The sequence below is a fragment of the Salvelinus fontinalis genome, chromosome 12 (assembly GCF_029448725.1).
Source record: "Salvelinus fontinalis isolate EN_2023a chromosome 12, ASM2944872v1, whole genome shotgun sequence".
In the NCBI taxonomy this organism is placed as follows: Eukaryota; Metazoa; Chordata; class Actinopteri; order Salmoniformes; family Salmonidae; genus Salvelinus; species Salvelinus fontinalis.
The window spans coordinates 15,249,623-15,262,159 of NC_074676.1; the positions used below are offsets into that span (position 1 = coordinate 15,249,623).

Here is a 12,537-nt window from a genome sequence, read left to right on the forward strand (position 1 = left end):
CACTGTCCCCTTTTCAATGACCCCAGCCAGTCACACATACTCTCGCTGCAACCCCAGACAGCCAGGAGCAGCTAGATGCTCATGAGCAAATATTGATGGTGCTGTACATTACAATGTGGAGATCAGCGAGAGAGGGGGAAGGCTGGGACTAGACTGGACTTACACTGGGGAAATCAACAGGAAAGAATACGGTAAGAACGAATGATAGAGAGGGACAGGTTGATTCTTTGTGTGGGCTGACAAGCTGGCCTGGAGGCCCTTGTTGGGGTCTTCATGTGGGCTGTTGTTTAATCTCTGGGGAAATTAGCCCTGGCTAATTAATTAAAGCTATGTCAGGTGCGATTTATAAAACCAGTGGTTCACATGGTGATTTACCTCCTCTCTGCTCACTGCATGATGGTGTCAGTTAACGTCGCCATGGGTGCTGTTAGTCAGTAACAGATTCAGGAGGTCCATGGAAAAGTTTGGGGAAATTACTGTGTTCATTTTACTGTGATAACAGAGGAATAGACTAGCAACTCTCAAGGATCTCTTTAGTTATGAATGTACTGCACAGGAACAGACCTAATTTAATACAGAATATAACCTAAAGGGAATACTCGTCAGAATAATTGTTTTGGAATTGTTGTGTTGGGTACATTGTGGTTATGGTTACAGCAGTAAGGGAAACATCACATAACACAAGACAAGAAGTCTGAGTCCATGTCAATGCTTAAATCACATCTGAATATTTTTTTTTAGGTCTGGAAGATAAATAACAAATTAGGATTTTTTATGTAATTCCCCTTTAATTGTGCATATGGCCCTTTAATTGTGAATCTAGCAACTGAGAAATGTGCTGTCTAATGTGCCAGTCTAGTGATGGTTCTGTAATGCTGTTGCTCATTCAAAGTGAGCAAATACCAAGTCATAGATAAAAATTATATACTTCCTGATTATATACTTCTGCCAGGTAAGCCTACTTTACAGTTAACATTAAATTGAGAAGGTTTTGGGGAAATTACTGTCTGTCAACCCACAAGATGGTTATCACATCAACTGGCTACACACAGAAATAAGTGAAAGAAATACATGCGCACCACACAGACATACAGGGGCAATATTTCTGGAAATTAATTGGCAGCTATTGTGTTAGGTTTGGCTTTTTAAGCCAATATTGGCTAACCGGGGGTGGGGTAATGTCAGCGTTGCATTGATTAGATAGTAGCTGGGAGCTTGCAGTGTCTAATACTTGTGAGATTTGTTAATGACAATTTGCAGTGGAACATGTGAAAATTGTACTTTCAGAATTGTTTGGGGAGCTAGTCATAGGTGGGCTGTGAGCTACTGGTAGCTTGCAATCGACCTGTTGGAGACCCTGGTTTAACATGATTTTGCACTCCACACACAATTATCTGTAAGGTCCCTCAGTCGAGCAGTGAATTTCGAACACAGATTCAACCACAAAGACCAGGGAGGTTTTCAAATGCCTTGCAAAGAAGGGCACCTAATTGGTACATGGTTAATAATAAAAAAGGCAGACATTGAATATCCCTTTGAGCATGGTGAAGTTATTAATTACACTTTGGATGGTGCATCAATACACCCAGTCACTACAAAGAGACAGGCGTCCTTCCTAACTCAGTTGCCGGAGTAGAAGGAAACCGCTCAGGGATTTCACCATGAGGCCAAAGGTGACTTTAAAACAGTTACAGAGCTTAATAGCTGTAATAGGAGAAAACTGAGGCTGGATCAACAACATTGTAGTTACTCCACAATGCTAACCTACATGACAAAGTGAAAAGAAGTACAGAATAAAAATATTCCAAAACAAAAGCATCCTGTTCGTAATAAGTCAATAAAGTAAAACAGTAGAAATGTGGCAAAGAGATTAACTTCATGTCCTGAACAGAATTGTTTTATTATTTATTTAACTAGGCAAGTCAGTTAAGAACAAATTCTTATTTACAATGACGGACGATGTTGGGCCAAATCCGGTCGCTTCTGGGCACCGCCCTATGTGACTCCCAATCACGACCAGTTGTGATACAGCCTGGATTCGAAACAGGGTGTCTGTAGTGACGCCTCAAGCACTGAGATGCAGTGTCTTAGACCGCTGCGCCACTCGGGAGCCCAAAAAACATTATGTTTCGAGCAAATCCAACACAACATATCACTGGGTACCATATTTTCAAGCATGGTGGTGGCTGTATCATATTATGGGTATGCTTGTCATTGGCAAGGACTAGGGAGTTTTTTTAGGATATAAATAAATGGAATAGAGCTAAGCACAGGCAAAATCCTAAAGGAAAACCTGGTTCAGTCTGCTTTCCAACAGACACTGGGAGACATTCACCTTTCAGCAGGACAATAACCTAAAACACAAGGCCAGATATACACTGGAGTTGCTTACCAAGACGACAGTTGAATGTTCCTGAGTGGCCTACAGTAGTTGCAGCTTAAAAATATATGACAAGACTTGAAAATGGCTGGGTGAGAAAAACATTTATGTAATCAATTTTGAATTCAGGCTGTAACACAGCAAATTGTTGAATTAGTCAAGGGGTATAAATACTGTAACAGGTTGAAATTCGCTGCTCAACTGAGGGACCTTTGAGATAATTGTATGTGTGGGGTACATAGATGAGGTAGTCATTAAAAAATCAGGTTAAACACTATTATTGCACATAGAGTGAGTCAATTCAACTCACTATGTGATTTGTTCAGCAAATGTTTACTCCTTAACTTATTTAGGCTTGCCATAACAAAGAGGTTTGAATACTTACATTATTTATTCATTTGTAAAAATTCTCTAAAAACATATTTCCTGTTTGACATTATGGGGTATTTTGTGTAGGCGAGTGACATAAAATCTCAATTTCATCCAAATTAAATGCAGGCAGTAACACAACAAAATGTGGAAAAACTAAAGGGGACAGTGAAGATCAAGTTTATAAATTGCTTGGCTGGGCTGATGAGACAGTGGATTGCGCAGTCAGATGGAACAGAGTAAATAGGCATTTTAGCATCATGGATTTAGCCGGTGGTAACTTGTGCAATAGACATCGGATGGAATGCGGTTTTAACCAATCAGAATTGAGGATTAGACCCACCCATTGCATAAAATGTATTTCACCTGTAATTTAGCAGATTTAAACAGATTTCATCTGTAACTTGGCCACTCAGGAACATTCACTGTCTTCTTGATAAGCAACTCCAGTGTAGATTTGTGTTGTAGGTTATTGTCCTGCTGAAAGGTGAACTCCTCTCCCAAACTATGTCTGTATTTGCTGATGTCAAGCATACACATACAAGGATACAGTCACCACCATGCTTGAAAATAAGGAGGCAGTTACTCAGTGAAGTGTTGTGTTAGATTTGTCCCAAACACAAGGCTTTGCATTTAAGCCAAAAAGTATATTCCTTTGTGTTTTTTTGCAGTATTACTTTAGTACCTTGTTGCATACAAGATGCATGTTTTGGAATATTTTTATACATATCCGGCCTAGACAGGGCTTGGACTGTAATTGGTTAATCCCACTTTGTAACACAATAAAATGGGAAGAAATCCAAGGGGTGTGAAAACTTTTGCAAGGGCTAAAGAGTTGTCTGTGAAGTATTTAACAGGTAAGCTACTGTATCACAAAGCTGCTTAACAAAATGTAAAACTCACACTAACATTATGTCTAGGTGTATCTTGGTTTCCTACAGGATTGGACTGGAAATAATTTACTTCCATCATCTTTATTCTGAGCTGAGGTCCATCCAGATTTGTGAATGAATGAGTGGGTGGGCCCCGAAGTCAATGTGGTGGGACCACTACAGATCCCACACAACGATGGATTCCCATTGTCCGAGAACTCACACTTCTTTGGTAAGCAATTTCCAGTGACTAGCCTGGACCCAGATCAGTACTATATGTGCTTCATCTAACTCCTCCTACTATTTTTGTCAAGCAATACATAATATGCAATGTACTATATGCAGTTGAAGTCGGAAGTTTACATACACCTTAGACAAATACATTTAAACTCAGTTTTTCACAATTCCTGACATTTAATCCTCGTAAAAATTCCCTGTCTTAGGTCAGTTAGGAGCACCACTTTATTTTAAGAATGTGAAATGTCAGAATTAAAGAAGAGCAAAATATTTATTTCAGCTTTTATTTCTTTCATCACATTCCCAGTGGGTCAGAAGTTTACATACACTCAATTAGTATTTGGTAGCATTGCCTTTAAATTGTTTAACTTGGGTAAAATGTTTCGGGTAGCCTTCCATAAGCTTCCCACAATAAGTTGGGTGAATTTTGTCTCACTCCTCCTGACAGAGTTGGTGTAACTGAGTCAGGTTTGTAGGCCTCCTTGCTCACACATGCTTTTTCAGTTCTGCCCACAAATTTTCTATAGGATTGAGGTCAGAGCTTTGTGATGGCCACTCCAATCCCTTGACTTTGTTGTCCTTAAGCCATTTTGCTACAACTTTGGAAGTATGCTTGGGGTCATTATCCATTTGGAAGACCTATTTGCAACCAAGCTTTAACGTCCTGCCTGATGTCTTGAGATGTTGCTTCAATATATCCACATACATTTCCTTTCTCATGATGCCATCTATTTTGTGAAGTGCACCAGTCCCTCCTGCAGCAAAGCACCCCTACAACATGATGCTGCCACCCCTGTGCTTCACAGTTGGGATGGTGTTCTTTGGCTTGCAAGCCTCCCCCTTTTTCCTCCAAACATAACGATGGTCATTATGGCTGAACAGTTCTATTCTTGTTTCATCAGACCAGAGGATTTTTCTCCAAAAAGTACCATCTTTGTCCCCATGTGAAGTTGCAAACCGTAGTCTGGCTTTTTTATGGCGGTTTTGGAGCAGTGGCTTCTAACTTGCTGAGTGGCCTTTCAGGTTATGTCGATATAGATCTCATTTTACTGTGGTTATAGATACTTTGTACCTGTTTCCTACAGCATCTTCACAAGATCCTTTGCTGTTGTTCTGGGACTGACTTGCACTTTTCGCACCAAAGTACGTTAATCTCTAGGAGACAGAACGTGTCTCATTCCTGAGCGGTATGCCGGCTGCGTGGTCCCATGGTGTTTGTCCTTGCGTACTATTGTTTGTACAGATAAGCGTGGTACCTTCAGGCATTTGGAAATTGTTACCAAGGATGAATCAGACTTGTGGAGGTCTACAATTTTTTTTCTGAGGTCTTGGCTGATTTCTTTTGATTTTCCCATGATACCAAGCAAAAGGCACTGAGTTTGAAGGTAGGTCTTGAAATACATCCACGGGTACACCTCCAATTGACTCAAATGATGTCAATTTGCCTATCAGAAGCTTCGAAAGCCATGACATCATTTTCTGGGATTTTCCAAGCTGTTTAAAGGCACAGTCAACTTAGTGTATGTAAACTTCTGTCCGACTGGAATTGTGATACAGTGAATTATAAGTGAAATAATCTGTCTGTAAACAATTGTTGGAAAAATGACTTGTGTCATGCACGAAGTAGATGTCCTAACCGACTTGCCAAAACTATAATTTGTTAACAAGAAATTTGTGTAGTGCTTGAAAATGAGTTTTAATGACTCCAACCTAAGTGTATGTAAACTTCCGACTTTAACTGTAGCAATATATGCATATGCAATGGCACATTTTGCAGGTATATCTTGGTGGGGCATTTGCTTATTTTTGTAATGCATGCCAGCAAAGCCACTACACAACACAACACTAAACAATACATTAATTGCACTATAACGGTGACAAACGGTGCTGTTAGGGCCTACATAAAGCTGTCCCAACAGCAGAGTGTAACGCTCAAAGAGTGAATGGGTGTGGAGTCAGGCGCAGAGAGCAGAGGATACGGGGAAAAACACGCTTTAATGTCCAACCAAAAAAGGTACAAAAGGTAACGCTGAACATTGGCGTAATACACTCCACCTAAGTACACTCTGGTATCAAACTGGACAGCGGAAAACCCATATAAATAAAGAACACCTCTCACAATACAGGAACAAGCCTGCACAAACACAAGCGGGCTAATCGAACTTAAATAACAACCACCCCAAAACCCCAACAAGGAACAGGTGAAAACAATTAGACAAAACCAAACGAAAAGGGAAAAAGGGATCGGTGGCAGCTAGTAGACCGGTGACGACGACCACCGAGCGCCACCCGAACGGGAAGGGGAGCCACCTTCGATGATATTCGTGACACAGAGCTTTCTTTTCAGCACAATGGAGTGATTCCTTAACACCGCTACACCTGGTTATCATTGTCTGGCAGCAAAACAGTTAATTCAGCCTCGTTTACTGCCTTTTTAAAAACCATAGCTGATATGGCTGACTTTCTTAAACTAATGTAGTTTCTACTGACAATTGAGATGTACAAACTATGGCATTAGGGAACGATGAGCAGATAAGAGGTAATTCGTAATAAGACATTACTGAGCGAGCTAAGATGGACGTAGTCAATAGAACTTTTTGTGAAGCACTTTTGAAATGTACAGCGACAGAATTCATAACATGGTTCATACAGTATTCTCCCTGTACACCAAGTCAGAACTGTAGGATAAATAAAGGGGGCCTATAAGCAGACAATGAAAGCTCATACAATATTCGATGACGACATTTCTCTAAAACAGGCTATAGGCTACATGTGCACCACCAAGTCAGAACAGTAGGCTAAGTTATGAGGAGGAAAGGGACCAAATGATTAGGGTGAGACACATGTGCTACCAACAGATTACTACACGACATACACTTAGTACTACTTTCTTAGCTACAGTATACATATCTCCCTGGCGTATAACATCATTTATGCAGCAGCATACAATACATTTTTGGACTCACCTTGTTGTGCTATGCTCACTTGAACAGGAAGGTGGCGCAGATGTCCTTCGTGGGCAAATTTAGTCATCAAACTTTGTCATCAAAGTCTGTCTTTCTCTGCATTTTTGGTGCTTTCTAGACATGTGGGAACTCAGAAAGAAACAAGGTCGAATCATGACGCCAGTGATCTTCAGGTCGGAGCTCTAGAAAGAGGCCAGAGTTCCCGACTTGGAATTCTGAGTTGGATGACCGTTCAAAATGTATTTTCCCAGTAGGAGTTGTCTTGAACACACTGACGTCTGAGATTTCCCAGTTCCGAGTTTCCAGTTGTTTTAAACGTGGCAGAAGTCATGCTGGATTGACAGCATGGCCAATGTATTCAACCTTTTCTGGCCGATGGTGTTGCATGTGAATGTTTATCCTTTTAAGCTTGGAAAAGAGACCCTTAATCTTAGACTTGGGACCATACAGCCACTCCACTGAATAGCAGGCTAGTGATTGCTTTGCAACGCTTGCAGTTAGCCACTGATTCCTTCCAAACCACTCATTGTTGAATTTGTGATTTCCAACTTGTTGTGTAATGTTTATGTCCAATGACCGATGAGCACTGATATGTTTTATCTATAATTTCTCTTCATATGACAAGGATTGAAAAGGGTTTGCCAGTCGATTGTCAACTTGATTCATGATGATGACTGCTTGTCTATCTTGCTAGCTAAGCTTTTGAAAGTATGATGTTGACATGATCAGTCCAATCAAAGCTACGGTAGATATTATGTGTTTTAATGTCATTTTATCTGTGGCCAATGAACTTGAGCCATCTTGGATGGGCACTTCTAATGTATATCTATGGCAGCAACCAAGAGGCTTGAATTTTCGAGCTCTCCTTGTAGACTTTGAGGTGACGCAGTGTCCCCATGAGTGATAGAACTCTGAGCCAATCACGATGCAACTAGAGTACATTACTAACCCCTACGCTCTGTATTTTCCACTGGCTGCCCCATCAACACCACAGAAAGCACTAAGATAGGCTAAAACACCTTGAAGCTGCCTTTCTCAAGAATGCAAAAAAGAGACCATATTTGTATGCAACTTTATTAACTCAAAGATTTGCATAACCTGCCGTGAATGACGGGTCACCACTGTACATATGGCATGACAATGATTGTTAGGAGAGTTGGCACATGCAGATCTGGGATCAGGCGATCCAGTGGCCAGCTCTGACACACATTACACCTCAGGCAGTAGCAGCCAGTCACGCAAGCCAGATGTCAAAGTGACTTTGCACATTACCGAACCAACTACCTGTAATGATGGGCATAAATGTCTGTCAGGTTAATAAGTAGCCATGGCAACCTTTGCTCCCATTTGGCACTCCTAAGTCATACCTCAGACAAGCACCAAGGTGTTCTGTTCTAAGACTACTGTACCGAATTCTTCTGGAGAAGTTCCATTGCCAAAGATAATAGAGGGAGGTATGCTGAGGTAGAAGAAGTACAGGTAAGAGTAGAGCCGCGGAGGGGGATTACTTTTCAGGTGGTCAGAGAAAGAGAGAGAGACCTGGGTGTGCTGGGTCTGCTAGATTAGAACAGATCTTCAGGTCAGTATCTCATGCCTGTCGATCTTATTGTGTCAGCTTGGATTATGTGTATTATAAAATGAGTATGAATGAACTCAACCCTATAGAACTGTACGGCTACATTCCAGCAGCTTGTTGTGTTCCAGTATTTCCTTTAACCTTAACGTATTTGAATGAATAAAAGTGATATGAAATGGTTCCAACGCTAGCTGACGTCTAACCTTCAAGGTTTCATGTCCACATAATACAAATATCATTATTATGATTTATGATACTAATGATAAAGCATTGTAAAATGTTATTATATGTAAAATATAAATAAGATAAGTACTATTACCTCTTTGGAGAATTGTTGGAAAGCTCAAGCCATCCCGTCAATCTGCTGTGACAGTGTGTTCTGTAAGAGTGTGAGGTTATTTATGACTGGGTTTATGTAGGTTACTATCCCCTGTTATGTTAATGTTTAAATACTCAGATTAAGTCACTATCTAATACTACTGTAACAGCTGGAAAGTGATTTTGACAGTCGTACTACACTATCCTTGGGAAAGTACAGGAGTTATTGGCTTGTGAAATGTGTAGCTATTGTGGATTTTCTGAACCATGCTGAAACCAAGCTGACTTTAACCAACACTTCTATTCAGTGATACGATAAATTCATCTATGCGTCTTTCTTTTCTCCTCTCAGATATTCTGGCAGAGCAAGGAAGCCCTTTGCTTCAGGACCAAGAGGTCTTATCCTTCACCAACTATCCCAACATGCAATACCCCTTGGTGGAGCCCACCATGTCCTCCCCTCCATACTACTCCAATCAGCACTACTACCCCCAATACAGCGTTGAGGAGTGGTACTCACCCACAGAGATTTATGAACTGAGGAAAGAACCCCTGGAGGGTAGCTATAATGTTGAAATGGAAGAGGCATCCGCCATAGTGCCTGCGGTGTGCAAGAGGACCAGGCACACTTCCCACGCAGGCAGGGTCAAAGGGGAGGAGCTGTGTGTGGTGTGTGGGGACAAGGCATCTGGGTACCACTATAACGCTCTCACCTGTGAGGGGTGTAAAGGTAATTGCAGTGGTTAAGTGTGCTACATCTTTATCATACCTGTAGACATTGAAGTGTTACGGACTACAGATCTTCAACGTCTTCTACAACATAGATCCAAATAAGAGCATCTTCTACATTCAACACTTGAGAAACCACTCTTTGGATGGGCTCACTTCTTCTAAAAGCCTGTGTTGATCACTTCTGGTTTTGATCCGTAGCTATTGCTAGAACAGTATCGTAGTCTGAATATAGTTGGGAGATTCTATAATGTTATATGATGCCTACAGTGTAGCCCACTGGTATGACAAACATCCAGAAGGTGATCAGTATGATATTTCGTCATGACGAGGATGAATGAATGAATTGTCTCTGGTGTCAGGAGTAAGCAGCATGACTTTACTGAGCGTCTCCATGTAAAAATGACGAGCTCAGTGACACCCAACATGAAGAATCACAACAACACCTCTCCAACTTTCTTAATGACAGCATTTCTACTCTATTTCTTGTAAATCCTCAGGTGAATGGGTATTATGGGTTGCGGTCACTGGGCTCCCCTGCCTCTTATCTGAGTGTAGGTTTGAGGTTCGGTTGTCTCTCGTCGGTTCACCCTCCGGATATAGCTCCCTCTAAGTCTTCCACTCCATAATGGCGTAGGGAACCCGGAGCTAAGCAATGTTAATGTGTGTCGTTGTACTCATCTCCTTGCACTTGAATGTCTAATTAGCTGTTCCAAGCTATCGAGTGTGTGCCCACTGTATGGAACCAGTCCAATAAGGCTCTTTGGGGGCATCTTTCTCGCACTGGTAGTTAGTGTAGAAATAAAATGTAATTGGTGCTGTATACATATGTTGCAGATGTTATGTTTCTAGCTACAACAGTGCAGTAATACCTAACAATACAAAACAATACACGCAAATCCCCAAAATGTATACAATTATTAAGAAGTATAGAAATATTCGAATGAGCAATGTCAGACTGCGCAATATAAATATATACAGTGCATTCGGAAAGTATTCAGACCCCTTTACTTTTTGCACATTTTATTACGTTATAGCCTTATGCTAAAATGGATACAATAACACATTTATCTCATCCATCTACACAAAATAACCCATAATGACGAAGCTAAAACAGGTTTTGAGTTTTATTTGCAAATGTATTAAAAATAAAAAACAGAAATACTTTATTTACATAACTATTCAGACCCTTTGTTATGAGACTCGAAATTGAGCTCAGGTGCATCCTGTTTTCATTGATCATCCTTGAGATGTTTCTACAACTTGATTGGAGTCCACCTGTGGTAAATTCAATTGATTGGACACGATTTGGAAAAGCACACACCTGTCTATATAAGGTCCCACAATTGACAGTGCATGTCAGACCAAAAACCAAGCCATGAGGTCGAAGGAATTGTCCGTAGAGCTCAGAGACAGGATTGTGTCGAGGCACATATCTGGGGAAGGGTACCGAAACCTTTCTGCAGCATTGAAGGTCCCCAAGAACACAGTGGCCTCCATGATTCTTAAATGGAAGAAGTTTGGAACCACCAAGACTCTGAAATTCAGGGCAGGATACTGGGCGGAGTCCGGCTAGTGGTGACTATTTGACAGTGTGATGGCCTGGAGCACTGTGTTTCCTTGAAGCGGGAGAATGTGTCGGTGTCCATGACGTGGCTGGTTTTCCCTTTATAATCCATGATTGTCTGGAGTCCCTGCCACATACGTCTCGTGTCTGAACAGTTGAATTTCGACTCCACTTTGTTTCTGTACTGACGTTTTGCCTGTTTGATTGCCTTACGGAGTGCATAGCTGGACTGTACACTGTGTGGCACTTTTGAAAGGGGTTCATGTTAATGGTTTAAAGCACCCCTTGGGAATAGGTCAAGACCAAGGGCATAGATCAGCCACAAACCAATGCCATCACTCCATTAGAGGTTTTATTTATGGGAGACCGTGTACCTGTATCGTGTCATAGGGTTTGTAGGGTAAGGTTATCAGGCTTGTCAGCTTATCAGATCCAAGGCACGGTCCTCCTCTACCACATACAGATCCTAATTCGACCTATATTGTTACAGGAAAATAATCCAGCTACAGGATTTGAACATTAATCCATAATGTTGCTTGATCGGTGGTTAGGTTATGATAGTTGGGCAAAAGTAGGCTACATGAAAAGTGCAATACTGGCAATATAACTGTGTTAGTGTGGGTTTTCAGTGAATTTATTTAAATCACAAAGCTCATCTCCAAATTCTCAGCAACAAAAGAGTGATCAAATGAAGATCCTGCATCTGTAGTGGTGTTATTTGCTCTACAGTACATAATACCACTAGTATTTCATCATATGACCAAAGACTAAGGTCACTGGGTAATTGTTCTGATCATTGCCTTTAGGCTTCTTCAGACGGAGCATCACAAAGAACGCTGTGTACAAGTGCAAGAGTAAAGGGACCTGTGAGATGGACATGTACATGCGCAGGAAGTGCCAGGAGTGTCGTCTCCGGAAGTGCAAGGAGATGGGCATGCTGGCAGAATGTGAGTATATCAGCACTCACGCCAACAGCTGTTGGCATCTCTCCATTTATCATCATGGGATACTGTACCTATTATGTCACACTTGATGGTACAGTCTGTGAGGTGCTGGTTTTATTGATAAGGAAAGGGACCAAGAGTCAAGGGAAACCATAAACCATCATTACTGAAAGATTCAACAAGAAAGGTGGTCATGACATTTGAAGGAAACCCCATGTTTCTTCCCTCTTGATGGCCTTTACTCCACAATCCATGTAGTTGCAGATGCATAGATCTCCTACTGCATCGCTAAGCATATTGCTATTTCTTATGTGCAAAAGATCATCTTGCCAATGACAGGAAATGAATTTGGTAATAACACCAGCTCTTTGATATTCTACTATGTGCATTTATTACTTGAGAGACTACACTGCAGGTTTTAATAACTCGTGGTACATGGTACCATAGTGCCTGCCCGTACAAAAATGTATATTCAACCCCTTTCTTTTAATTCAACTGAAGCACTGGCACATCTCAGAGGACCTTTAAGAAGTACACCTGCTATTTCCCAATATAATAAATTGCAGGGCATATCTTCAA

The 12,537-nt window shown here is 41.2% G+C and overlaps 1 protein-coding gene across 4 annotated transcripts in view; it reads left to right on the forward strand.

Moving 5' to 3' along the window:
• The window catches only part of LOC129866865 (bile acid receptor-like), a 29,878-nt gene continuing 17,341 nt past the window's right edge, over positions 1-12,537 (forward strand). For 2 of the 4 annotated variants that reach the window (XM_055939867.1, XM_055939870.1), the window contains exons 1-4: positions 1-191; positions 3,670-3,853; positions 9,071-9,448; positions 11,821-11,961. In XM_055939867.1, coding sequence (XP_055795842.1) covers positions 3,757-3,853; positions 9,071-9,448; positions 11,821-11,961 — 616 coding nt within the window. In that variant the 5' untranslated portion in view covers positions 1-191; positions 3,670-3,756. Of the gene's footprint in view, positions 3,854-9,070; positions 9,449-11,820; positions 11,962-12,537 lie in introns of all 4 variants that reach the window. The other 2 variants (XM_055939869.1, XM_055939868.1) reach the window with 2 other exon arrangements.